This window comes from Colletotrichum navitas (genome assembly GCF_030913465.1).
Source record: "Colletotrichum navitas strain CBS 125086 chromosome Unknown LY79scaffold_222, whole genome shotgun sequence".
Taxonomy (NCBI): Eukaryota; Fungi; Ascomycota; class Sordariomycetes; order Glomerellales; family Glomerellaceae; genus Colletotrichum; species Colletotrichum navitas.
Window position 1 is genome coordinate 1 of NW_026850768.1, and position 26,803 is coordinate 26,803.

At 48.7% G+C, this 26,803-nt stretch overlaps 10 protein-coding genes across 10 annotated transcripts; 3 read left to right on the top strand and 7 right to left on the bottom strand.

Moving 5' to 3' along the window:
- Positions 1 to 2,397: 2,397 nt before the first annotated feature.
- On the bottom strand, positions 2,398 to 3,130 carry LY79DRAFT_530661 (uncharacterized protein; the record flags this gene model as incomplete). The annotated part of the gene is made up of 2 exons (XM_060556196.1): positions 2,398 to 2,936; positions 3,007 to 3,130. The coding sequence occupies 2 exons, from the start codon at positions 3,128 to 3,130 to the stop codon at positions 2,398 to 2,400; spliced, it is 663 nt and encodes a 220-aa protein (XP_060406909.1).
- Positions 3,131 to 5,406: 2,276 nt separating this feature from the next.
- LY79DRAFT_595365 (CoA-transferase family III domain-containing protein) lies at positions 5,407 to 7,141 on the bottom strand (the record flags this gene model as incomplete). The annotated part of the gene is made up of 4 exons (XM_060561773.1): positions 5,407 to 5,874; positions 5,909 to 6,177; positions 6,257 to 6,394; positions 6,475 to 7,141. The coding sequence occupies 4 exons, from the start codon at positions 7,139 to 7,141 to the stop codon at positions 5,407 to 5,409; spliced, it is 1,542 nt and encodes a 513-aa protein (XP_060406910.1).
- Positions 7,142 to 8,551: 1,410 nt separating this feature from the next.
- Positions 8,552 to 10,714, bottom strand: LY79DRAFT_684750 (fungal-specific transcription factor domain-containing protein). Its single transcript, XM_060564630.1, is given in 6 exon segments — positions 8,552 to 8,596; positions 8,651 to 9,293; positions 9,349 to 9,481; positions 9,580 to 9,942; positions 9,962 to 10,030; positions 10,046 to 10,714. 5 exon segments carry the CDS (start codon positions 10,269 to 10,271, stop codon positions 8,864 to 8,866), a joined length of 1,221 nt encoding a protein of 406 aa, XP_060406911.1. The 5' UTR covers positions 10,272 to 10,714; the 3' UTR covers positions 8,552 to 8,596; positions 8,651 to 8,863.
- A 162-nt stretch (positions 10,715 to 10,876) lies between these two features.
- LY79DRAFT_684756 (phytanoyl-CoA dioxygenase) lies at positions 10,877 to 12,277 on the bottom strand (the record flags this gene model as incomplete). Its single annotated transcript, XM_060564631.1, has 4 exons — positions 10,877 to 11,359; positions 11,384 to 11,473; positions 11,606 to 11,971; positions 12,181 to 12,277. The coding sequence occupies 4 exons, from the start codon at positions 12,275 to 12,277 to the stop codon at positions 11,136 to 11,138; spliced, it is 777 nt and encodes a 258-aa protein (XP_060406912.1). The 3' UTR covers positions 10,877 to 11,135.
- Positions 12,278 to 12,866: 589 nt separating this feature from the next.
- Positions 12,867 to 14,450, bottom strand: LY79DRAFT_620215 (brix domain-containing protein). Its single transcript, XM_060562048.1, has 2 exons — positions 13,952 to 14,450; positions 12,867 to 13,900 (listed from the first exon to the last, which is right to left on the bottom strand). The coding sequence occupies exons 1-2, from the start codon at positions 14,378 to 14,380 to the stop codon at positions 13,001 to 13,003; spliced, it is 1,329 nt and encodes a 442-aa protein (XP_060406913.1). The 5' UTR covers positions 14,381 to 14,450; the 3' UTR covers positions 12,867 to 13,000.
- Positions 14,451 to 14,613: 163 nt separating this feature from the next.
- Positions 14,614 to 17,217, top strand: LY79DRAFT_573715 (DEAD/DEAH box helicase). The gene is made up of 5 exons (XM_060559498.1): positions 14,614 to 14,839; positions 14,897 to 15,040; positions 15,226 to 15,389; positions 15,607 to 16,240; positions 16,574 to 17,217. Exons 1-5 carry the CDS (start codon positions 14,669 to 14,671, stop codon positions 16,901 to 16,903), a joined length of 1,443 nt encoding a protein of 480 aa, XP_060406914.1. The 5' UTR covers positions 14,614 to 14,668; the 3' UTR covers positions 16,904 to 17,217.
- Positions 17,218 to 17,458: 241 nt separating this feature from the next.
- On the bottom strand, positions 17,459 to 20,009 carry LY79DRAFT_675293 (kinesin motor domain-containing protein; the record flags this gene model as incomplete). The annotated part of the gene is made up of 3 exons (XM_060564428.1): positions 17,459 to 18,454; positions 18,512 to 19,609; positions 19,671 to 20,009. 3 exons carry the CDS (start codon positions 20,007 to 20,009, stop codon positions 17,459 to 17,461), a joined length of 2,433 nt encoding a protein of 810 aa, XP_060406915.1.
- Positions 20,010 to 20,952: 943 nt separating this feature from the next.
- On the top strand, positions 20,953 to 21,824 carry LY79DRAFT_573721 (uncharacterized protein). Its single transcript, XM_060559499.1, has one exon. The coding sequence runs from the start codon at positions 21,030 to 21,032 to the stop codon at positions 21,495 to 21,497; it is 468 nt and encodes a 155-aa protein (XP_060406916.1). The 5' UTR covers positions 20,953 to 21,029; the 3' UTR covers positions 21,498 to 21,824.
- A 1,090-nt stretch (positions 21,825 to 22,914) lies between these two features.
- LY79DRAFT_675294 (uncharacterized protein) lies at positions 22,915 to 24,694 on the top strand (the record flags this gene model as incomplete). Its single annotated transcript, XM_060564429.1, has 2 exons — positions 22,915 to 23,677; positions 23,739 to 24,694. 2 exons carry the CDS (start codon positions 22,915 to 22,917, stop codon positions 24,692 to 24,694), a joined length of 1,719 nt encoding a protein of 572 aa, XP_060406917.1.
- A 399-nt stretch (positions 24,695 to 25,093) lies between these two features.
- Positions 25,094 to 25,957, bottom strand: LY79DRAFT_573723 (hydrophobic surface binding protein A-domain-containing protein). The gene has a single exon (XM_060559500.1). It carries the CDS (start codon positions 25,886 to 25,888, stop codon positions 25,382 to 25,384), a length of 507 nt encoding a protein of 168 aa, XP_060406918.1. The 5' UTR covers positions 25,889 to 25,957; the 3' UTR covers positions 25,094 to 25,381.
- Between the last annotated feature and the right edge of the window lie 846 nt (positions 25,958 to 26,803).

Consider the following 26,803-nt stretch of genomic DNA (forward strand, 5'->3'; position numbering starts at 1 on the left):
TTTTTAATAAGGTAGAGCTTTATATACCTTTAATTACTATTATTAGTGTCTTTAGGTCCTATAAGCCTAAGCTAGTTAGATATAAGTTAACTAGTGTTAGTGTCTTTAGCTTAAAATCTAGGCAAAAAATAATAACTTTAGGATTAAAAGGTATAAGACTAGCCTATTAAAAACCTACTTATATATTTATTTTTCCTATTAAAGTAAAGAATACTACTTTAAAGGTAAAAAAAAGTTATCTTTAGTAATATATATAATTTATATCTATATTATTTTCTTAATTTCCTTGCTATATAAGTACTTTAAAGGGCTAAAATAGCTAATATTAAGAGGCTAAAGCTTATATAATAAATAAAGAGGTATATATAAAGTAATAATACCTTCTTTTTTATAGTAGTTATTAAATTTAGTTAATTTATAGCTATTATAGCTATCTAGGATTAGAAGGTAATAAGTACCTTTTATATAAGACTTTATATACTAATTAAAGTACTTTAGCTAATCTAGGCTAATCTTGTTTATAGTTTATTTATTTTTACTTAAGTAAATACACTATATAGCTAGAAATTTACTATTAAGGTACTATAATAGAAGGTAATATTTACCTTTTATAATAACATATAAAGGTATTACCTAGCTATCTATATATACACCCTAAATAATAAAAACCTATTTATAATTACTAGGCTACTTTATATAAGGCCTTTTATATTAGTTAGAAGTTATAATAACCTTTGTGTATAATAGTATTCCTATTAGGAACCTAGTGTTATTAAAATTATAGATATTATAATCCTATATCTTATACTTTATAATTATGTTTTATATAAGTGTAAACTAGCCTTATATAATTATAGGATCCTTAGCTAAGGCCCTCTAATAGTTAATCTAACGTTAAAATTATATTTTTAATTAAGGTTGTTGTTATATAAAGTTCTCTACCTATTAAGGTCTAATATATATCCTATTATATATATTAAGAAGTTAATTAGCTATATCTTATATATCTTCTTATTATAGAGGAAATCCTTAATTAATTAGGTTAATAACCTTTTTAAGAATTACCTCCTCTTTAGATATAGTTATCTTTATTAATTTTAAATATATCTTAGCTTATATAACTTTTCTAGTGCGTTAATAACAGAGTGTAGTTTTAGGTATATTATAGATAAAGGCTACCTTTTATATAGATAGATTTTAGTCTTTTTAGATAGCTATAATTATAAGGATAATTTAGCTTTCTTAAGAAGAGGATTCTATTGTTGTACATAGAGAAAGGTTAATATAAGGATAAAGCTAGTAGAAATAAGGTAGACGTATACTACTTACTATAATACGCTACTTACTATATATATACGTTATAAATACTATAAGATTTTTAAAATATAATAGATTTATAGTAGTAATAACCTAGTAAATAGATTTATAAAGTTATTACTAAATAATATATTAGAGAAGCTAGTTAGTAATAAGTAGTTAAAGATATAAATAAATAAATAGGTTTTTTATATATAATAGACTATATAAGTAAAAAGTATTAAATACTTTTTAGCTTTTTATTTTTATTATATTTTTTAGTTATTCTTTTAAATATAAATAATAAGGGATTTTTAGTAGTATAGAAAGTTACTAGTATTATAATATTAGCTATTATAAATAAATATTAAAGTTATTAGATTAACCTTAATAACTTATTACTAGTAAATCCTTAGATATTTAGCTATAGATTCTCTAAGGATTTATAGGTAATAAGTTAGTTATTTAACTAACTAACCTATAATAATTATCCTTTTTTTCTTTATATATAATAGAGAACTACAGTTACCCCTATTATTTATTAATTACTACTAATATATATAGTTAACTATATTAACCTATCCCTTGGTGTTACTAACAGTAAGATATACATATATGATGCTAATTATTGTGAAAGCTACAGAAATAACGGCCGTTGTAGAGACTGTAATGATTGTTAGTTTTTTGACTTGGAAGAACTCCCTATGATGGAGTAATACATGGTGGTTTAGTGAGTAGCCTTGAGACCAGAAGTTTAATCTTGATGCGCACTCTCCATTCTTAGTAACACCTAATTTCATTCCCAATTCTCTTGATGAGCCATCGCGTTTTCAGGATTACTTGATCTAACTAATCTTTGCTAGAAGTTATACAACGGGGTCTGCTAAGCTAGGATTGGGTGCCTTGTACATCGTACTACTTAGAGCATCAAGGACTAAAATCTCTTTCAGGGATTACGCAACTCGACTCCTCTCTATTCGCTGAGGTAATCACTTCTTTATGCTTTGAATTATTGACCGTTACTATTAAATATATAATTAAATTGGGGCTTAATGGTATTAACCAAACTAATTTGTATATCTAGGTTATCTTATACGTATCTTACGCCTTAGTACTTGTTGTGCTGTTGCCTACTAGGACCTGAAGTGTCTGAGATCGCTGACGGCCAAGCAGTTTTTCTACGCGTTCTTCAGGAACATTTCGTAACACGACGTGAATATGCTCCAGGGCCTTGACGCTTTGCGATTCCGTCTTCTGCTTGAACCACAGTAGGTCCTCGCCCCTGCGGCAGCCCAGCGTCTGTCCGAACACCCGGTCTAGAAAGCTCTCAACCAGTCGGGTAGAGTGCTCCGTTGGCAGCCCCGTTTCTGGGTCCACTGTTATTCCGCTCTTGGACCATACGACCAAGTGCATCATCCCATGGGCTAAATGGTATGGCCAGTCATTCCAGATCACCGTCCAGTCATCCGCGTGCGCAAACGGCTCGGCGTTACGAGCGACAATTGGCTCCGGCCAGTGCAGCCTCTCGCGGCGAACATATTGGACCACGGAGCCGTACGTCTTGCTAACCTCAGCGTGCCACAACATGTAGTTACGCAAGTCCCGAGGCGATCTTCTGAGCCGTCCCGTTTCCCCGGCAGCTTGAGTAATAGGAAGCAGAGTTAGCGGGGACACGGGTTAGGCGCAATGTACAAGGTTGACGCAGCTCACCGATGGCTCCCTTGACTTCTTCCCAACTTTGAGGCTCTGACTCCTCGGACCCGTCTCGTAAAGCCTTGATATCCTTGTCCGAGAGCTTGACCGGAGCGTTCTTGATGAGGGTTTCGACATCCATAGTGGCGGTAGTTTGTTCAACTGTGACCATTATAAGTTGCCTAACATGCAAATTTGTCACGCGGTGAGGTACGGGTGACGACTGTGTGAAATAAACCGTTTAGTCCTGTTATCTATTGTTGCGAAGCGAAGTCCCCTCATATATGCAGTTCCGCGTGAAGTGCCTCGGGTTAACGTAGGCCCGGTGATTGTGGAGCTGGCCACAGGACCTGGACATTGCTTATATAGATGGCATGCACGCGGATCTATCACTAACCCAGATTTGTCTTACAGCCTATACGAGTTCTGGGTAGTATTGCGTCGACCGGTACTATGTAATCACGAAGCCTCGGCTGCGTTCCATCCGGGCCCGACTTTTTACAATTCAAACTCAAAATGTCTGATGAATGGTGCATTTGGCCCACTGGCACCCGCACAGTACTCACAGCGTCAACAAGTGATGTGAGCGCACGCCAAACGAGGCTGGCATGGACAACCTGAATGCTAGATGCAGTGTTGAATTATATCAATGATGCCGCTAGCCACGTAATGAAAGGGGCGCAGGAGTGGTAAATACAGTCTGTCTAGGTTTCTTCTTCTTTTGGTTGCGAACGATGGCGAGGTCGCAAGTTGATATCCGACCGAGTGGACCTGCAATATGTCGGCATAGGGCTGTTTCATGCCGTTGGTATTTAAGCTGGTCCTCAACAATGACGAGGCCAGCAAGCCGCTGTTGCCATAAAGTGGAAGACCCATTCTCGGGTTTGCGTAAAACCTGTGCAAGGCTTGAGTATAGTCAATGCTCATAAGACAATAGTGATAAGGGTGAAGCGACAGACAGAGGCCGGGCCAGCGCGATGTGGCTTGGGCGCCACCCTCATGGGCTGTCCGTTGATAGACTGAACTTGATGCCTCGGACACTCCATCACAGTCACCACTGCCGTAGAAGCGCGCCAGACCAGCGGGCCTTTGTCTCATGATAGAACTTTTCTAGCGGCTTGTGCCCATCGGAGTTTGCTGCTGGACGCCTGGATGATGCCATGATCGTCGTACAGGATCTCTGATACGAGACGCTCCTACTTCCGGGGGGCCATAACGAGCGATTTATTGCATTACTTGGCGAGCTCAAGAGACGAGCCGCAACGAAATGGTAGTCGTCCATATTCAAGCTCTAAACCTTTTTGACCCCGTCCGCAGCGTCATGACGCCAACACAGAGACAATGTTTCGGCAAGGGAAACGAATCTCCAGAAATTATATTCAGCCAATGTGCAGATAGAACGGCGGATGCTAGGGGCGGTTCTGCGCCGGTGGACTCCCAGCCCCTCAAGCTACACGGCGTGCTTGTTATAGTGAACGCAGTCGCAGCGACTCCTACACCCCAAAACTTACTCCTCCAGACGTCTTCGGTCCGCGTACATGGACCACCATAGAGAGAATGTGCGCTGAGGACGATTGCATTTGATATGCCTGCAGTAAGGGATTCCGCGGCTTAGGTATCGGGAGTATATTTCGTGCGGCCATCCAGAGCATGTCTAGCTCGATGCATTAGGCTGACCATCCTGATGCCAGCGGAAACGACCAGCAGCGCATATTCCTCTTCGGCTGCAATGACTATATCGTCGCAAGTAGCTTGGCTTCGCTGTGCGCCATGCAGGATCCGGATTGGTCTTGGCCGCCCTACGCTGTATACACCACAATCGAACTCTTTCGTTATATCGCAAAAGGATTTTAGGCTTCTAGTCTCACAGACAAGTTAAAGAGTTGCTCCTGATTCGTACCTCTGAACTAATACCAAGACAAGCCTGTGATTCTGCCGTGCTGCGCCGAAGAAGGCAGGCGTCTGCCTAGTCTTGAGCGTGTATACATTTGTAAATGGCTTGATTTGGTAAGTAGCTAGAATAGTTTCAATTAATGGTCGCTGTAGTGTAGATTCGTAGGAATGTTATCATTAAAGCACCTACGAAGAGTAGCGCTCCTCTCATTCCCTATCAACTTACCGTGAAATTTCCAGTGTATCGCAGAACTCTCGTTCGCAAGAGATAGATTAGCGCTAGAAAGGCAGACGTTGCTTTGTGGTCTAACTTGTGGCTCTCGTGTCTTTTTCCCTGCAGCAGAGAAAGATCGATGTTGGAGTCAGGGGATGAGGCTGCAGTCACTTGTAGAAACTGGCTGATGGATCAGCATGCGAAGTCGTTTAGGCTCTATCTAATCTGCCATTAAACTTGGGCAATATAAATAGTTATTTCACGTATCAGGTTGTCAAGTCTTTCATCAATAAGAGGAGCTGAATATATGTCTACATGAATCTGACAGACTCCGCTTTCTCGTGCGCATATGGTACACTTGGTGTTTTCCAGTGTGGGGTTGATTCCGACTCTCCCTCAAATCTGTCAACAGGTCTCAATATAGTTAGTGTTTTGTTGTCAAACGAGCTTCCGTTGAAACTCCGGAACCACTCCCCTTCGGGGTCCAGATAATCACTCAAAACCTGCTTCCATCCATTCCAGACAGTGACAAGGAGATCCAGAACGTGATGTGCGCCTCTCATCTCACCCCACTGAAAGCGCTTCTTGCAATCATCAACAACACTCTGAAGGTAGAGACCTACACCCTCAGTGAGAGCGTAAGCGTTCACACCCGTAAGGCTGGCGTGAGAGTAGTAGCTTCCTCCCTCAACCGCACGCCGCTTCAAACCAAGCATGGCACCGACAGCGCCCAAAACACCAGTTGACATGTCGGAAATAGGTAAACTGGGCAATACAGCCTCGTTTGGGCAGGTTTAGCGACTTTCCTGTAACATAGGCTGATCCAGAAGCAGCATCGGCAATCTGCTGCCAGCCAGGTCGCTCCGCATAATATCCGTCGGGGCCGTAGCAGTTTTCGCTCACATGAACAATGCCTCGACCGCGCTCGCCAGCCATTTTCAAAAGATCGTCAAGTCCGAGACCAAACTTGGGCATCTTATTGAGACGGAATCCCTGGATGAAGACGTCGCACTCAGACACGAGAGACTTCAGCAACCCTTCATCCTTCTTGTTTCGAAGATCTATCGCGATTGTACGCTTGCCTGCATTGAGAGAAAGTTGCATGATCATTGATATTGATGTCAGGTAAATGAGGAGGATTGATGCGGATCACATCTGCACCATATGCTACCAAAATGGTTCCGAATTCTGGGTCAGCAATGACCCTGATCATTTCAATGACCTTGACTCCAGACAAAGGTCGCTTGTCATTGGGATTTAGGGATGGGAAAGCAACGGGCGGAGTGGGAACCGTCTGGTCTTGCTTTTTGACATTGTCCAAGGGATGTTTGGCAAGAGAGCGACCCATTTCAGACTCGCGCCACTGCTCCGGAGTGAACAGATGCTGCCGCATAGCCCGTTGAGGAGGTTTGTCATTTCCATTTTCTCGGGGCTCAGTCTGATAGTATGCCGAGCAATGTGCGCAGCAGCCTCGTCGTTGGACTTAATCAGAGTTAAGGGGTCAACTCCAATGGACCGCAAGACCGGCTCAGCGTTCATGCTACCATGGAGGGAATACCATACGTCGGGATTGTTCGTCGGGTATAGTCCAGTAGTGCGATACTTGAGGGCAGTGTCTGTCCAGCCTTGCTCCCAGTCAGGCAAAAGGCCTTTGAGCTTGCCCTGCCTAGTAAGGCTGATAACATCAACCCCATCGAGAAAGGCGGTCGCGATACAGCCGAACCATATCGCTGTATGTGTGGTGTTGACTGTGATTTGCCGCTTATCATTCTTCACACCGCGGATGGCCAAAATTTCGTCGGCAAGCACGCCGGTCATTGCGTGAAGAGAAGCGGCAACAGAGACGGTTTTGATCGGACCAGGGATCACAGGGTATTCCTCTCCAGTGAATTTGACCTTAGAAAGCAAGCACTCATCTTGCGTGAAGCCAGAAGTCTGGCCTATAATGAGACGGAAGATACGCTGAGTGTCTTCAGATACTAGCGTGAATGTTTTATCGGTGAACGTGCCTGGTCCGTAAACGTTAGGAATCTTGTCGGAGGCCATGGAGGTCGTTTAATCTCAAGAAATTTGACTCAACGCGATGATAGTGATAATTGCAAATTTAATGCTATGAAGGATGTCTCTTTAAGACGCCTATGAAGAAGGAAAATAACTGCGAACAAAGGGACAATTAGATAGTTTAAATGTTCATGAGATGGATGAAAAGGCCGGATGTTTGGGTAAGACACCAAGTGCGTTTCAAGGTGGGAACGGAGAAAGGACGAAGGTATTTCGGTGACTGGCGCGGAACCGAATGAAGAAGTATCGGGGTGTTTAGTTGGTAGGGGGGTATTCCAGCTTCGGGGGGGGGGTGTCTGGCCAGTGGGGCAAAAGTTCAGGGGGGGGATAAGCCTTAAGCACCGTGTAAATTAAAAACAACTAACCAAAGTACACTTAGTATATACCTCGTATATACTTTAAAATATAGGATCTACCTTCTATAACTATAGAGGACTTAGCTCTAAGTCTTCTAACTAAGTCTTCTATAGTTATAGAAGGTAAGCACTATATCCTTAGATATATGCTCAGTATATACTTAGTATATACTAAAGCTCTTGCACTCCTCACACTCTAAGCTAAGCCTAAATAAGCCTTGTAACCCTAACCCTGGCTACTTTACCCCCCCCCCCCCCCCCCTCCCCCCCCGAAGCTGGAATACCCCCCTATGAACTGTCCTGCCGAAGTATCGTTGTCGGGAAAAGGAACTCTGTGGGCTATCAAGCGGCGCGAGATCCGATGGGTGTGGGTCCCACCACCGGAGTCAATGACGTTTGTTGGGCCAACCGACCGAAGACTCGGAAAATGCAACTTTTTCGCGTCGACAAGATCCGCTTTTGAGGCAAAAGTTTACGGGAACGCCGGCATTCCGAGTCCGAGAGTCATGATACCGGAATGGTTCCAATAACGAGGATAGATGATTCTGATCGAAACTGGCTGTAAACGACATGCTTCATCATCCGACTACTGTAGTACTAATACAGCATAATACCATCTAGAAGTTTTCTGGTTCGGGGTCGGTGGGGCGAAGAGAGCCAAGGTTTCATGCCCGGAAGTAGCCCATGAATGATAGCATCTGTTTTCCGCGCGGAGAATTGAAATTGATCTCCGTCTAAAGAGGTCCCGTTCCAGTCTCCACATTCAGCATCGTAGGGTGTTGTCCATCGGTGTCTAGTAGTAGAGGTTCTAGAGAGCATTATCGGCCCGACATTAGTGTTCGCGGAGGGAATTAAGGTTGATCCCCGTCCTAAGAAGGGCCCCGTTCCAATCACCACTTTCGGCATTGTGGGCTATTGCCCCTTCGGAGTCAGTATTCCATATTGTTCCGGTCAAGGACATGGATGTCTTGGGCAGAACCTTGTGCGCTGATCGCCGCTGTAGCACTGACGAGATGATCTTTCATAATCTGCAAAACCAGAGGAACAGGTACGCGTGTTGTTGCCTCATGCTATCGGAGCAAGTCTGTCCTGAAGTCAGTCAGTGTCTGGTCGTATTTTATCTAGTTGATTGACTCACAAACTCCATCCAAGGGACATTTTTCCAGCCTCGAACCTTCCGTTTTCGCTCTTCCCACACCCCTTCAAGAACCTCCATCATAGCCCTATGCCTCAACCCAGTTGACTTCCTTATCTCGTTAATGCATAGACTCGCATAGTGTATTCCATATTGAATAGATGTATCATTTGCAGCAAGAAACAATGGAAATAGCAACCGCTTAAAAAACGGAGATCAAATCGGCACGTTAGCACAACATTCCAATATGGCTAGAACTGAGGTTATGATTCTCTGATCTTCGCAGGGTATTGCAGATGTGTCTGGCCAGCGCATCGTTCTGAGGAGACAAGCTTGTCGGTATGCTTCCGCAAGCTGCTTCCATTCAGGATGTTGGGTTGGGTACTTGACCTTTCCCAAATCCATGCCACGGAGGAATGACTGTGAGTCTTTTAGCACGGTTTGAAAGTCGGCATTCGACAATTGACCCTCGAGGTGGCGTCTTGCCGCTGCAATCACAACTCCAATACAGTGGAATGTTTCGGGCGGATTGCCAACAAAAGTGTGCAAAGCATATTGTGGTTCAAATATGTCCGCGGCACATGAGCGAACCTCTTTTGGATAGGTGAGCTTCTCTGCGCCGCTGAAGCCCCTCAATACATTCAACCTAGAGTTTAAAATATTAGCAGTATTAGCGTACTAACGTCATATGTAGATCATACCAGGAGAGTGCGGCCAGGAAGAACATGATTGCTGCTGATATTTTCGATCTGGTGGAAGACGGAGCAACCCTCCCGCCGAGAAAATATACCCCAGTAAGATGAACGGCATGGGATGATATTCCCAATTCGCAAACTTGAAGAGTGGATTGAGTCTTGTGTAACACTGGAGAAATTGGAATAATCTCAAGCCAGAATATACTTAAACAGACTAAAGATGGTTGGTTGGTTTACTCACATCATGAAGGACTAACAACAAAATGATAGCAAGTACCACCTCGTCTTCTGTGATCGTTAGTCCCTGAATTTCTTCTTTGACAAGGAGCAAGCTAAGAACAGTCAAAGCCACAACTCGGTACTGTATAGCAGTCGCCATATCACCTTTAGCGATACCTGATGGTGCCAGGTGTAGATGGCAAGCAGAAAGTCCAAGAACGGCGTGAAGTACGCCAGAATGTTGGTATGCCAGTGGCAAAACGTGCTTTCGGAAGGGGTTCTCCACCCCATCAACCGCGATCGCTAAATGGGGGCTTAAATCCAGATCAACTATATTCGTTAAGTCAGGCCTAAAAGCGTGGAGTAAGATTGGGCAATGAGCTTATGGCCATAAACCTACAATAAACAAGCAGTTGTTGGCTGTTATCTGTAAGAAGTCCTTCCTCTACAGGATGGCTAATGGTTTGGACTCAAGACGGGAGACTGGACGAGCGGCGTTCAAGTGATAACACAAATGGCGCATCACGCCGCGGAGTCTGTGGCGAGACATGCCTACGGCTTGGGAGATCGAATGATGCCGCCAAGTCCTCGGCTGAACCTGAGGGTTTCTGAGTTGAGATTTGGGTAGGCTCGTGTGTGTGCAAGATCATAGCTTTGCCGGACTCCCTGGTTTGGTCATATAAGGTAGCGCCTGAGTTTGGTGAAGACATTGAATCGCAAAATTGAAATCGTGGGGGATAGCCTTCGCAATGAAAACCCTTCGACCTGCATCGATCGCAGACGGGACGAGTACGGTCACACTTGCGACACTTCTTTCGACGAGTTCCACAAGCTGGGTCTATGAATAACAGCGGGCAAAATTAGAGCTCCAGTTCAGGAATCAATAGGGATCGAACAGCCTTCGATGAGGCACATGAGTGTCGGCTATAGTGTCGTTCTATTCGAGGCCAAGAACCAGCGGCTGACTAGCAGCGCATTTAGCGAGACTAGAAAGGCAGGGGCCTACTAACCTTTTCTCACAGCTCTCGAGCCCCTTGCGGTGCCATTTTTCGTAGGCATTATGCAATATCTCTACAGATTCTGCAAGCAGAGTTGTCATCAACTTCGTGTGTATCTAGTCGAACAAGGGCTGGACGAGTTGAGGTTGAACAACAGTATTGGTGCCGAGGAAGCCATAAGGGTCAACATACACTAGTAGGGCCACGACGAAGGAATTTGAATTCCGCGTGACTAATGGCGTGCCTCATTAACTCCCAAACCACCCCTCTTTCCACTTCCGAAATGAGTCCAGGGACAACTAGACACGTCACCGATCAAGAGTCCAGTAGATCTTATTCTACGCTGTATAGATCATTTGCATTTACTGCGGATTCCTTCATAGACCCTGAATATTGTCGGTGGCTAATATTAACCACCCAGTAACGAAGTGGCGCTGTCTACATCTTGGCTTTGTATAAAATCGTTGTGAATATATTACGGTTTGATGGTCAATTCTACTCCCAAGACGTACTTACTATGCCGTGATAAATAAAATTCATTCCGACGGCTGGCTGACCTGAAAGCGAAATGCGTTTTCAGCAATCCGTCGGTCGGCCATCTCCCTTCAACTCGGGCCTCAACACGAAGATTGGATCCAACTGGTCGACGTATCCACAAGCTGGTTCGCTTATAGTATATCCCATAAGTTCCTGAAGAGGCCGACCGTACTGCTTTGCAACTTCTTGAGGAACTGAGAGAAACTGGTTTTCCTCCTGGCGCAGGAAGCCCCGGGTTGAAAATGTTGCAAACAGCAACCGCTCTTAGTCCTCCGTTGTATTGTGACCTCCAGCATGGTGGGCAGATGCTAGCATAATGAAAGCATCGCCTTTTTCCATCTCAGCATAGATGCAGTTCTCAACCCGAGGCGGCACGTCTCGATCGGTACCCCTGGCAAGTAAATGTAACAGTAAGTATGTCGATGCCAAATTCTCAGTGCAGAACATGGTCAACGAAACCACATGTCTTAAATTGTTGTTCTTCAAGGTTCTGACTTACTAAAGATGACTTCGAGGAATGAAATGAGTACCGCCATTCTCCTTGGTGACCCTACTCCCAGTCACAAATAATCCGACGGCTGTCTCTCGGTTCCTGTCCCCCACGTCGTCCCAGCCGTCTACTTCCTGGTGGTAGTTGTGGCCGATGTAATCATCTCGATGCAGAGGCTGAGCTTCACCGCCACGCCGGATTCTCATGGCTGTACATGAGTGGACGTAAGGTTTGGAAACCGACTCTTTTTTGTCATTTCCCCACCAGAACCAACTTCGGGTGGTCAAGAAGTGGCTACACACCTGTTGATAGACAGGATTCATTACCTGGGTCTTGGCATGGGTAGGGCTGAGGGCTAGTAGGGCTGACGCCCGCTGTGTCCGCTCTAGGGGTAAAGCACAACATCAGCGGTTCGTCCTATGCAATTCTGGTGTTTCCTGCTCTAGCACTATAAATGAGGGGACTAAGGTCAGTTTCCAATACATACTAGGGAAAAATGACCCATTTCATTCAACATCATTCTCTAGGCGTTCCCGGCATTCCTCGTAAGCTCTCTCAATGTCGGCGACAGGGACGAGATTTTGAGAAAGACACCGCCATCACGCTTGAGGAGGTAGAATGTGTTCTCTATGGGTGTGTCTGCGGGAACTTTCTGGACCTCAGGCCCGTACTTGGTCGGAATATTGGGCATAACGACGGACAGCCACAGACTGGCGCTGACTGTAGGTTCAGTTGAGTGCAGACCACGTGGTGTTGCAACTTGTTACGGTTGGAAAGAATGTGGTTATGCCCAGTAGGAGGCAAGAGAAATCAGGATTTCCGTTGTTTGCAGGCGCCTATGTCGGCTTTATATAAACAGCCACTTGAATATCTCAAAGTCCCGACCATTCCGCACTTTATAAACGTGCAGGAGGCATAAGCCGTAGGCTGGTAGGTGACATCGAAGGCTGTGTCGTCACACGCAAGAGGGGTCGGTGGTTGAGTCTACTTCCAAAAACGGCACAACAACGAGTTATTATTAATTGGTCTTACGAGCATCGCCGCCGCTGCTGCTGCTGCTTGTATGCAATCCAACTGAGGTACCTTTCCAAGGCGGGCCGAGCCCTCTCAAGGTCTCACAATGATAGTCTAACTCAGTTGGGGCATGTAGCCCATCGGATGTTTAGCAGAAGAGCGATCAAAATTCGAAACTGACGCAACGAATATTTTTGCCTTGGAACCGAAACATATCCATCAAAATTGGCTTCCTCACTGCTACAAATAAGACTCAAGGACCGCCTAGCGATAATATGCTTTTATGCGAAACTACTATTTGAACTCCTAGATGCCTCTTCGTGCGAGTAACATTGGGAAACATGCCATTTCTGGGGTATTATCTACAAGAGGTGCCCGCAGGCTACCTGCATCAACTCCTTCAACCGTTGGCAATCTCGTCTTCTTCGTCTTCCCATTCCCCAGTGTCTTCCATACCCTCATTGACCTCGTACTCGGCATCACCCTCAAGACCCTCGCTGTCAAACTCATCGTCATAGTCCATCTCTACGTCACTGTCATCGTCCGCAGCCTCGCCCTTCTCCGCTTTGGCTTTCCGCTTCTTCTCAATGTTTTCCCTCTGCTGTTTCTTACGGGCCTCCTTCTCCTGCTCCCTCTTCTCCCAGCGCTTCTCCAACTCCTTGACCTCCTCCTTGGTCTTGTGGATGTACTCATGCCACATGACCTTGCCAGCACACAAGCCTTCCTCAACCTTGGTCAAGCGCAAGCGCATACGCGGTCCCAGTTCTACCAGCTTGACGGCGCGCTTCTCCACGGCGTCGTCTTCATCCGCGGCTTCGTCGTCAACAGGAGCGGCGCTTTTCTTGATCTTTTGGGCCTTCTGCTCCTTGACCTCGACCTCGGCGTCGCTATCGATCTCGCTGCCACTCGTAGCGTCCGTGAGATATCCGTCGCCATTCTCCCCGCCTTGAAGGAAATCGGCAATATCCTCAAGCTTTCCGAGGTTCGGTATACCACCCTTCCCGTTCGTCTTTGAGGCCAATAGCTTCTCGGCCTTCTCAAGTCTCCGTAATGGTCTCGAGATACCCGTAGAGCGTGTGGTGATGGCGTAGTGCCGCAGGTTGATGATGAAAGACCCTTCATTATCAGGGTCCTTCTCTCGATTGAGTAGTAACGTTCGCTTGATCTTGCTGAGAGGGGTCGCATTCGGGTTCAAGGGAGGGAAGACGCTGGACCATACAGAGGTCACTAGAGATTCCAGGTGTTTGGGAATCTTGGAGGTTGCATCGGCATCGGGCGTATGGAAATTGTTCATGACCAGCTACAACAAGTTAGTAAGAGCTTAACACAAAAACGCACCAGGAAACTGTACCAATGGAGGTGCAAGCTGCTCCTTCCCGCTGCCTTTCGGGCGTCTTTGGGCCTTCTGAACATCCTTGCAGAGGGAGTACTTCTCAACGCGGAAATTCAACGTCGGACCGCGAGGCGTGAGGGCAACGCGCAGGTTGGTGTTGCCGCTTTCGGAGCGGGAGAAGAGCATGAGATGAGTGACACCGAGGGGGCCGGTCATGACGACATAATCCTTCAATCGGTTTGCTCTGCGTTCTTTCAGGCGAGCAGCAGTTCCTGGCTCCATGACCTTTCGGAAATCGGCAGCGAGTTGGCTGACGCTGGAGCCGACCTCGCCCGCGCCGATGCGGATGACCATACTCTTGGGGTCCTTGGAGCCATGATTTTCGGCAACGGTAGCGGGGTTGTTGGCACCAACATGCGTTCTCTTCTTGACTCTTTTGCGCGCCATTTTGGGCGAGTCCTGGTGTCGATTGAGTTGAGTGAAAAAAACCTCCCAGAGTCCGCTAATGGGGAAGATCTGGCTCAGCTTCTCTGTCTCTCTTCGCAGGAAATTTTTTGGCGGGGCGGAAGCGATAAGGCGAAAAAAGACAATGCACGTGCTGATAAGAGCACTGCTCCACTTAAAACATTCTGCTGGGCGCGGGATGTCATCGCGCCCACCTGCTAACTTTTGCGCCGTCAGTTCCCAACTTCACTTTTTTGCGCCGAACCGCAACGCACAGGATCTCTAACGAAAATGCCTCCTTCCAAGCGACAGAAGGTCTCGGAAAAGGGCTCCTCTGTCAATGAGTTCCGCGTCACTGACAGAGACTCGTCTCCCGCCTCATCGGTCGCCTCTCAACCCAAAGTCGAGGGTGGTGTTACTGCCGACGCTTCAGAGGAGGTCACAAAGAGCTTCAAGGATCTCGTAGGCCTCAAGACCCTCACTTATCCGCTTTGAAATACCTTGCTAACCACTTGTTAGGGAGTCGTCGACTCGCTCTGCGACGCATGCGCTAACCTCGGATACACAAAACCCACTCCCATTCAGGCACAGTCGATCCCACATGCCCTGGCGAATCGCGACATCATTGGCCTGGCCGAAACTGGTTCGGGGAAGACAGCGGCGGTTCGTACAGACCTACCTCTTTCCTTTGATTTATAAGAAATGGAGGATCCGCCCAAGGGCTCATGCCTAGTCTGGGAGTTTCTCACTGAAAACCATCTCTGGTTGATTTATCTACTGTCATCACGCGGCTACAATTAGGGAGTATGAGCGTATTCTGGCAGATATACTAACACCGGCATGTCTAGTTCGCGCTGCCGGTAATCCAGGCTCTCCTGGAAAAGCCTCAAGCATTCTTCGGTCTGGTATTGGCACCTACAAGAGAATTGGCCGCTCAGATCGGCCAGCAGTTCGAAGCTCTTGGCAGCTTGATCTCGCTCAGAACAGCAGTGATTGTGGGTGGTCTGGATATGTAAGCCTCAACAATTCCCATCCTCCCGCACGTACTTACTTTCCTAACTCTATCTAGGGTAAATCTTCCTATATCCCCCTCGTTCGTGCATGATATCTCCGCTTCTCGTCGCACGTCACAGCCCTATTTTTTCCAAGCCTACCTTACAGCGACCCTGATAGTTTTCAACTATATTTGACTTCCGATTGACAGAACAACACGCTAAATATAACTCACAGGTTGCTCAAGCCATCGCCCTTGGCAAGAAGCCACATGTCATTGTGGCAACCCCCGGAAGGCTGGTAGACCACCTGGAAAAGACAAAAGGGTTCTCCTTGCGCTCTCTCAAATACCTCGTCATGGATGAAGCCGATCGGTTGCTGGACATGGACTTCGGCCCCAGCATCGACAAGATTCTCAAGTTCATACCCCGTGAACGCCGAACGTTTCTCTTCTCCGCCACCATGAGCTCTAAGATTGAGAGCCTGCAAAGAGCCAGTCTGCGTGATCCCGTACGCGTCAGCATCAGCTCCAACAAGTACCAGACCGTCTCAACTCTCCTGCAATACTATCTCTTTATACCACACCAGCTGAAAGACACCTATCTTATCTACCTAGCCAACGAGTTCGCTGGTCAAAAACTAGTTGTCTTTACGAGGACAGTTTCCGAAACGCAAAGATTGGCCATCCTGCTCCGTACGCTAGGTTTCGGCGCTATTCCCCTCCATGGCCAACTCAACCAGACAGCCCGTCTCGGAGCCCTCAATAAGTTCCGCGCCGGAGAACGATCAATCCTAGTAGCTACTGATGTGGCTGCCCGAGGACTCGACATTCCTCTTGTAGATGTCGTCATCAACCATGATTTGGCCCAGGTACGCGCTTTCCCATTAGTTGTATGATCCACCAGATTGCTTGTTGGAGGCTGTGAACGTTTCCGTTATCCTGTCGATTGCGAGGCATGTTGGTACGAAATACCTGCCGAGCCCACTTCCTCTGCATAGTCCAGGCTTTCAGGTCTTGGCGGAAAATTGCCAATAGTATTGGGATGAGCTTGTCCACCGCACCATCAGTCCTTTATCTACTCGCAGTGGATGTGTTAAGCAACATACTTCAGCGTTTCTTTTCATGCCTTTTTACATGATATAGCTGCACTCCTTCCACGCTTACCTCTTATCACGCATGACCAATATCTAACGAACACGCAGGATTCAAAAACGCATGTGCACCGTATAGGCCGAACGGCGCGTGCTGGAAAGTCGGGCATTGCCCTCAGCCTTGTTACACAATACGACCTCGAAATATGGTTGCGTATTGAGGCTGCTCTCGGCAAAAAGCTGGACGAGTATCCCACGCAGAAGGAAGAGGTCATGGTGTTCCAAAACCGTGTCGAAGAGGCACAGAGACATGCTAGAATGGAGATGAAGAACCTAATGGAGACGAAGGGCAAGAAGGGATCTACGCTGAAGGGAAAGAGAGGCGGCGCGGGTGGCGGTGGAAAGCGGCGCCACGACGACATGGATGCCGAGGAGGGTTAATGAGTATCGGGAGACAATGGGGCGTGATACCGCTGTCTTGTGAACATACAAACAATGGTATCCGTGTACTGGAGTTGAGAATTAGAACGTCATCAAGACTTTGCTGCAAGCTTGCAGATGAGGTGAGATGGATGTTTGAGTAATTCAGTAATTGCAGAGCCAGCATCAAATGAACGGCAGGTGTAATCAACACTTAGAATGCCTAGTCAATCAAGCCTGTTGACGATGGCGAGGAAAGAATGTGCAGAGACTGGAACGAACATTCAGTCAAAGAGAAGCGCGAGGCAAGGGGTTGAGGCGGGAGTCAAGAGGTTGATTAGACAGAAAGGGGCGTAACGCTCGAGACAAGCACTAATACACAGTTCGTACAGCATTAATCAACGTTCTATATGATCTATCATCGCAGACGTTGCCTACTCAGCTCTTTTGGCCTGAACGCCTGAACCCCTTCCACAAACGAATGAGTGTTCGACCAAAACATGGGTATATGCTAGGAAAATAAGCCCACCCAACCGGCGTAATCATCTCCCGAAGATTATTGTATAACTCGGTCAATCAAAACTCATGATCAGTGACCGTCTCCCAGCGCTTTGTTGCGAACTTCCGCATCTTCTTCGGGCTCCCAGAGTTGCTAGTGCTGGCTGTGCTCTCGTTGCTAACGCGCAGCTGCTCCATCTTCTGGCCTAGATTGCTGACCCCAGTGCCTGCTTTGCGGCCGCTGAAGTCGGCTCGTTCTTGGAGCGGCTTGCGCTTAGTTGGACTTCTCGCTGCAAGTTCGCGTTTCAGAATCTCGTTTTCACGTCGAAGTCTCTCATTCTCGTCTTCGAGGTCCTCGATCAACAAGTTTTCTTTGTCATCGCCGGCGTTGTCGTCCTCTGCCAAGGTGACACCAAGACCCTTCTCGAAGAGCTCCATCTTCCGGTCCCAGTGCTCTTCTCCCTTCTCCTGTTCTGCTGCGAGTGTCGCCTTCCAGCGGGCCAGTTCCATCTCAAAGCGAGCGTCGAATTCAGCCATGCAGTCTTCACGAACTGTCTGCTCTACATCTAGCAGTCTGTCTTCCATGCTGAGAAGATGTGCCTCGGCAGATATTCTCGCCTCGCGCTCGTTATCAAGCTCGATATGGAGATTTGTTATCTCTTCTTGCATCCGAGCAATCTCCAGCGCAGCATGCTCCATAAGAACTCTGTCTCCGTTATCGGAACTTGGCGAGAAGTTGCGATGTCCCGCTGATCCGTGGCCAAAGTAGCCTCGTCGATTTTGCGGCAAATCAGGAGATCTCATTCCTGAAGATGGATGCGAGGTTGTGGGAGTATCTGCAAGCAGGGTTGACGTAATGCTTGGTATACGAGGTATTGTGACTTCTCTCGCCAGAGCGCTGTATCTGAGGATTTGTGAGGTAGCATTAACGTCACCTTGTGCGTCGGCCGTCACAATCATGACTGCTCGCTGGGCATTTCGGCGAGGCACAACTCCTGCGGAGGATGTGGCAGAGAACGAGTTGGAGAACAACAGTTCGGTCATCTTGCACTGGCGGAAAGGCATGACGGTCGGCTGGAAGATGATTGTTAGACTCACGAGATTTGGTGCAGCGCTTACAACCTGACGTACCTTGTTGCTGCTGCCCATACCACTTTGCGCCTGAAGACATTGCCCCAGATACATGAGACTTTCATTGATCTTGCCAGCCTCAGCAAGGGTTACTCCCTGGGTCTTGGCATCCCGAGCGCGCTCGCTTCCAGCAAGATCGACCACAGTTAAAGTGTTGCCAACCCAGGCGCGACTCCGTCCAACCTTGGCCCGCTTCTTTACCTCGACGCAGAAGAAACCATGGCTACGAGAGGAGACACTGTTGCTTCCAGTTCCGGCAACTTGACGTTCGTGTAAACCAGCTTCAAGCACCATGAAAGCTTCCCTCATGTTGGTGCACACAATCTTCTTCAGGCCAGCAACGACCTTCCTGTCAGCGGAATATTCAGTCGACTTGAAGAGCAAGGGTCGTCGTCGATACTCTTTTGTAGCATTAGACTTGATAGGCGGAGTTAGAAGATCATAGATCTTATCGTTGTATACTTCGTACATGGACAGCACGACGGCATAGTCACAATCGGGGTCAGAGGACACGTTAACGGAGCTGATATCGGGAGAAGAAGGGAAAGCTGAGGGTCGCTGAAGGTTTCGTCGAGGGGTTGGTGGAGGATAATGTTCGCCCTTTGTCGGAATTTTAGCAACGTCTTTCGTTTTGGATGCAACAGTCATGGTCATGAAATGCATTTGCGCATCACCTTGGTGCTCAAGATGCTCTTCGAGCACTAGCGTCGAAAAAGCACCACGTTGCTTGCGCCGCGGGCGGTCTGGAGTTGGAGGCACTAGGCGCACATCCCCCAAGACCAACATCGACGGGGGCGAACATGGTTTCTCGCGGTGGCTAAGACGTAGGAAAGGGGTGCGAAGAAGGGAAACAGGGTCTCCTACAAGCATGGGCGTTCCTGCTCTTGATCCTCCCCCGCGGGAGGAGCCAAAGTCCGCAAACACGGTCTCGAGGAAGTACGGTGCCGAAATGATAATGGCGTCGGAAACATCGGAGGCTTGAAGGGAGCCCTCTAGGTCCGGGGAGTCGTACATATTGGAGCCAATGGATCGGAAGACAACGTCAATGGCGAGCTGGGTCATGCCTCGTGTTGAGCGCGATCCCAGAATGGTATGAGACTATGTGTAATGTCAGTCATGATGCATCTACAGATGATAGGTGACCGTCACTCTAAACTACCTTTCCAGAACCAGTGACGCCTAGAGTAGCGATGAGAGCATCGGTGCCCTGACCGCCATGGGGGGCCAAGACTCCCTCGACAAGTGAGGCGACTCCTGTGCAGTGAAAAACATCGAGCTGTGTTGCATCTTCCTCGAAGACCCTAGTGAAGGCGAACTTTTCCGTTGAACGTTTCCGATCGTTTGGTGGATTCATAGTGATGTGAGTGGGATGGGAGTCTTCATCGCACTCTTCGACGTCCAAAAATCGATCAGACTGAGCCGCGCCGGCAGGGGGCGGTCGCAACCGCAGATAGACCTGGAATAGGTTGGCGGACTTTTGCGAAGACGAGGAATCCATGATTGAAATATGTGTTGATATCTCGCAGATAGAAGGATTTGAGTGTTCGCGACGGTTACTGTCGAGCGAGGCACGTCAATCGCGTTGATGATGCTACCCTTGGTCGAAGTTGACAGAGCTGGGTCCGGGGCGCGAATGTTGAAATGGCCAAAGAGACTCAATCCTTGTTTACTGCGATGGCCAGGCAACCGACGATAAGATAAGCGATGGTTTTGTTGTCCCGATTAGATAAGTGAAAGGAAGAGGGACGTGCTATCCCTGGTAGTACCTACCAATCTTGACCCCGCCACACGGTCTTGAGTGGGGCTTGTTCCCGGCGGGGGATCGAGTTATGGTGTGGCGCCAGCTCCGACCGAAGGGGAACAAAAACGCAGTGCATGTTGCCTACGGCCCGACTGGTCAGGCAATCCGGTGCCTTTGTTCCTGAGTATGGCAGATCATCCCTCCCATCTTGTTTTTGAGTCAGACCGCAGCAAGGCCGTCGTAGAGTCACGGCAAGATGAGACCAAAGTATAGGTATTGTGGAAGGTATGTTTGACCAAAGACACCTTTCTGCTGTTTGTCTTTGAAAGAAAAAAAAAAAGGTGCGGGAGGTCCGCCAGCTCTGGACCCGGGGGATCCCCCCCCCTTTTTCCCTGAGTTCCAGTCCTGGGTCGACCAACACACTCTACAGTGCTACATTATAGCTCATCTAGCCTACCTGCCTCTTGGTCAAAGTTTTGCTAAGGCTCGAAGTCAAATGGTTGAGGTCTGGCGCAGGCATCACCCAGCTTAACAACCCCTCATATTCCGTCTGTGAGTCATGAACAGCAAGAAGCCATACGACTGGGACCACTGCCATCCAAGGCTCCTCGCAGTTCCCCGCATGGCTGGTAGACGGCCAGCGCCGAGCATCAGTGCGAGCGAGTGTGGCCCCGCTCGTCGGAGCTTGGAGAAGAAGAAAAAAGAAGAAAAAAAAGACAAGAAAAATTGACTTCCCTCTTTCCTTACGTGGCTCACAATGGGTGGCTACATTAGAGGATGATTGGTTCTAGATTCAGTTACATAACAGATCAGTCGACAATATACGGATACACGGGGGGGCCAAGGGGCTGTCTGCTAAGAGGCAGAAGAATGATGATCTGGACCTCGATTGCCCATCGACCCTTGAAATCCTTGCCTCTCATGAAAACGGTCGTGGAAGCCGAGGCGTATCAGCAGACGTCACCCACTAATTCTGCATCTGCAAGGCGAACAGTGGGCCTAGTGTGTAGAAACAGCCCAATGTGGGTGAGGAATGTCACCATGCAAAGAGTCAGACTGAGAACCTCGATGTTATGGGATTCTGATCCACAATGTCTGGTGTATAGTAAGAGTGAATTTGTGCCGGCCGGCCACATGCTGCAGCTCTTGCTCCTGCTGTTTTCTGTTGTTGACACTGTTATGACTGATGAGGTATCAACAGGAGGGGACGGTGAGATGACCAGTTCACTTTCCAGCTCTGGCTAATAGTTGGTGGTTGATGATGTCCTGGGTCGTCAAGGCTAATGCTACGGGGCCATGAGGAAAAAGCCGGGCGTTAAAATCCGCCACGATGAGAGACATAATCAGCCTATACCCATGTCGGTCTGGACCAGCTTGACAGATGACGACAGGTGGAGGAGGGGTGGCTTTTTGCTGCTGCCCTGGCCTGGTTGAAGACATCCACGGACACTAACTAGATAGATATTGGAGGTAACGGGGCAGGCACGCAGGGTGAGGTGACACAACCGGAAGGAGGGGCAGAGGTGGTTTGAGCTCGATTTGAAGGAGAGGGGACGACGAGTTGCAGACGCCAGGCTTTACCCCTCAGGGCCCTTTCCTCCGCAGTTTAGTGATCTGATCCACTAATGACGGTGCGTCTCCAGCAGATTTTCAGCATCTGCAGGGCATTCGTCGGAGGCGTCAGGGGAACAAATCGTGAAATGGCGGTGACGGCACTCTGAAAGCGGTTAGGTTGGCTCGCTACCCACTTTAAGCGAACCAGACAATGCCAGGTTCCCACACCTGAAAACCCCACCGAACGGGGATTTCAAGAAGCAAAAAAGGGAAAAAGAAAAAAAAAAGTTAGGCAAGCATGAAGGGTAAAAGAGAGAGACAGAAAGGGAAGGGAAAAAAAAAAAAAAAAAAAAAAAGGGCGATTGAGTGTGGAGCACCGTACCGAGACGTAAGAACGGAGCGGCAACTGGGGTGCCATTTTATTTTCAGAATCCCGGTGCCTGTCCCCTTCCCTTCCTTTTTTTCTCTCTTTCCCATCTCAACCACCATCAGCCCAAATCCAAATTCCACGAGACAACGAAGTCGCCCTACACCTTTTGAAAGGAGCACCCCTAGAACTTGATACTACACTTCGTCGAGAATCATGTCCGCCGCTTTCGCTGAGCTGTAAACGCCCACTGTGGGGGTGCCTGCGCTGGGCACCTCTGCAGTCCAGCAGCCATCGAGACATTCAATCCCTTCTCTTATTTTCGACGAAGTTCAACCCAGGCTTTCACTGTCCGGTGCCCTCCAACGGGACGGCTCTGGCCCATTGACGGAAGTCTGCATCTGATTTCACCCAAATCGACCACCAAGCCCACTATTCACCGGGCTACGAGAGGCCTATCCGCTGGAAGAAAATATCTTCACATCCACCTCTCCCGACCTCCACGACTTCCACCTCGGCTACTCTAGCCACCTCTCTACCTCTTTCCGTCCTCAACACCTTGAAGACAATACAATACATACGTCGCGCATTATAGCATTGGGCAGAAAGCAAAAGAATTACACCTACGCCATAGCCATTACCCATTGGGCATACATACAGTAACCGACCACGCCCTTCATTTACATACGACTCCCCCACGCCCTTTAAATACCACCACCGTCTCCCTTCGCAACTACTACAATGTCTCGCAACATTCGCAACAAGTCCTCTGTGGGTTGCCGCAAGGCTACGAAGCGTCGCGACTCCATCACGTCCTCCTCGTCCTTTGACCTGTCTGACGACGGAGGCTACTCTGCAGTCGAAGACATCAGCGATTCTTCCGACGATGATGAGGAGGATGTCGATGCGGCCGAGGAGGAGCATATTCTGCACGAGGTGCTACCCCCCTCTAATAATATACCGAGCCCCCCTCGGCCGCCCGTTGTCCAAGATGACGATGAAGAAGAAGACGATCAGGAACAGGATGAAGATGAGGAAGACGGCGCTGCCGATGTTGAGGACAGCGCAAGTTGGGACGGCATCATGTCCGAGATCGATGAAAGTGCGGCTTCTGACCACCATCAACGGTCAGTCGAACGGCACGTTCGCTTTGATGTCCCCTCGAGTGATTCCGACTCCACCGACACCGAGGACGATCATGCCGACTTCTTCCCCGACATATTTGTTGACCAAAGCTCTCTCGACCCGGCCTTCCGCCGCGAGATCGAAAATGATGATGAAAATGACGAGTCTGAAAACTCAAACTCGTTCTGGGACTACCACGGCGACTACCATGGAGCCTATGGATACGCTCCTGACGCCGAATCAGATGTTGAGGCCCTGGTTCAGGAGCTCGGCGACGATGACACACCCATTGCTACTCCTATGGCAGCCGGCGAAGTCTCTGAGATGCCCACTCCGGTCGCAGCTTTTGAGGAAACCCAAGAGCTAGACGGCTATGAGAGTGAGTTTCTGCTTTGTGACGAGGACTGAAGAATTTGTGATTGCTGACACCTGCCGATTAGCTGATGGTGATACAACTGAAGAAGATGAACCGGAACCCGTTGTCCGCCGCAAGATTAAGCGCCCTGAACCGCCCGCTAACCAGTGGGACGATTCTGATACGGATCTCCCGGTCAAGGGCGAAAGAGGTCGGCCGCGTGTCGGCCGCTTCAACCTAGACAACTCTGAGCGAAAGCCCATTGCTGTCGTCAACCCCATATCCCGCAAGATGATGATATTCACTCCCCACCGTCGCCGCCAGCTTGATCTGTCGCCTGAGCAGTTCAACTTCCAATATCTGCCTCCCATTGACGAGAACCAGAACTCTCCCATGCTCAGTAGCTCTGCCCAGATCATGATGAGCGCCATGTTCTCGTCCAACACGTTTGGTGATTACCTCAACACACAAGCCATGGGGCCTGCCGAAGCCTTTTTCCCCTTCCCCTCGGAACCCAATACTGCCGATGAGAGCTCAGACGTGGGTTTCGATGAGGAGGAGGGAGATGACGAGGTGGAGAAGAGCCTCAACATCAGCGACTTCATCGAGTTCGACGAAAACCATTCCTCTGGCGATGAGGACGAAGAAAACCAGTGGGATGGCGACCCCCTGGGTTCTACCCCTGTCCGTCCACGTACCTCGAGCGATGTGGACTTACATTCTCATATCAACGCCAATAACGTGGGGGCTTTCCGTCGCGACCAAATCAACCAGCGACTCATCCTGAGCGATAAAGCCACACAGGACTCTCTTGCCCTCAGTAGTCCTTACAACTACACTGCCCTGCGTGGCCTCAAGTCGGACCGCTTCGAGACGGCAGCCGTTCCCTTGACACCTCTCCGGCGGTCCAAAAAGCAGATGCGCGACCTCGCTCGCAGCCCCCTCGAGTCAATGTCCCAAAAACGCAAAGCATCCAGCGAGATACCCATTGGCCATAAGCGCCAACGCAGCATCTCGGACGTCAACTTGCTGCATCTCTAATGTGGTGGTGTAGCCTTTTGTTTATCCGATGTGTACGACACAAAACGTTTGAGGATGGCGTGGCAATGCTGCCCCCAAAGCAAAGGGCACTTGTCATCCCTGGCCTCATACCGGGCTCTGACTGGCTTTTTTTATTTTCTTATGTTACACGAGTTCTTACTCGGGCCCGTCAAATCGAGGGGAATGACGGTAGACAAAACCACCATAGCTACGGATACTTGGCTAACACCAGTGTCAGGAGGGTAGCCCGGAGAATAGCGGCAGCCCCATGCGGCCAACTGATTTTGCAATTGTTGGAGAAACCCCCCTCAGGCACCAAGATGACTGACTTGAGGTAGTCGACAATCTTTGTCTCGTAGTTTCGTATCAATGAAAAGCATGAAATTCAATGATGTCGACTTGTCACTCTGCCGATCAAGTTGCTTGTGTTCTTTGTGCTCGTGGCCGGCATCGTGGTGCCGGTCAACAATTTATGGAAGAAGTTACGTTGCAATAGCACTCGCCTCGACAGAAGGCCAAGATAGCCATGGTCCGCTGCTACACTCAAGAATCATATATACAAAGGGACGTTTGGCCACTTTCAAGACTAGTGTAGTATGCTATGGACTCGTCATTGCTACGGCCCTGTCCGCCGTACTACCTCTTTGGCCACTCCCTTCATCTAGTTGAAGTCTCCAGAAACAACATTCAGCTGTAAGTGGCAATAGCATCATTGAAAGCTGTTTCAATCCTGCCCACCAGAGTCTCAGCAGCACCCTTTAGTGACTCGGGGACTTTCTCAACAACTGTCGCGCTGAACTTGTCAGTCGCGCTCTCCTCCTGCTTGAGATTCAGCAAGATAATGGGGCTCAGCAAGAGCTTGTCGAACTTTGGCTTCGCGTCAACGACATTGCCGAGTGTGGTCTCGACGCCGCCAGCAAGGTTTTGTGTCGACTGCGCGACAGTAATGGTTTCGATGGTATTTAGCGGCGCCGAGTCCTGAGCGATAGTAGTGGCTTTATTGATCTTGATAAGGAGCTTGGCTGATTGGACGAGTATGGGTAGCGTGCCAAAAAGCCCGCCATCCCAGGAGGCGACAGTTTCGCCCAACTCCGTGTTTGATGTGGCGATCTCGTTCATAGCGGCCACGATGGCGGCGCCGTCGGCGAGGACGGAGGCGGCGAAGAGACCGAGGAGGGAGAGGTTCAGGAGCATTGCAGCGAGTAGTGTCTTTCTAGATGAATTTGGATGTTGGTCGATTTACCGAGGTACTGAATCAGGGCCAGAATGTCGAAGTGCTAAGAAACACGGATTCTTCTCGTCAAATACGGCTGTTCCAATGGCCCTTTATACTGTCCTTGAACGTCTCGCATGCCATCGTCACATTCACTCGCATTAGCTTTCTCACTACTACGAAGCATCCGCCTGTCATAACATCATAGTACTTAGCAAACTTTCATCGAATACATTTTTCCCCGCAAGCCCATGATCCAGGTGACGTTCAACTACCACACTCAGACATAGCCGACGTGTGATCGCGCCGTTGCGATCCCGGAATCCTCGAATCATCCCATGCCCTCGGCCGAAACTCCTATCTAGTTCTCACGAAAGAAACCACGAAGCACCGCGAACACATGCTCCCCAAGGGCTCCCCGACCTCTTCGAGCCGAGGAGCGCAAGGATATTACCCCGGATTTCTACTGTCGTCCCCCAACTTCCCCCTGCTCACCTCGCCGATCAGCCCTCAACCCCTCATGCAGTGTGCCTGCCAATGTGACGGCCCGACGCTATTCGAGGTGCGCGGATGGCAACTATTGGACCGCCCGTAGCAGGCCAACACTGGCGTAATGTCACTGTTCGCCCGGACTGCATATATTGATGCAGGGATGAGGTGCGGTTGGTGCGCGGTGGCAGCCATTTAGCCTTTTCGAGAATGGGCCAATGGTTCCTCCGAGCTTTAACCTCGTCGGGTAAGGATGGGTTTCAGCCTCGGAGGTTGCGATGGCAGTTCTATCATCTTTTGGCGTCTCACGAGCAACGTTGTGTGCCGAGGCTTAGAGTTCTCTTTCCCATATGGCTTGTGGAACCAGGTCAGAGTATACCGCACGATATATTGGCATCAAGGTGGAT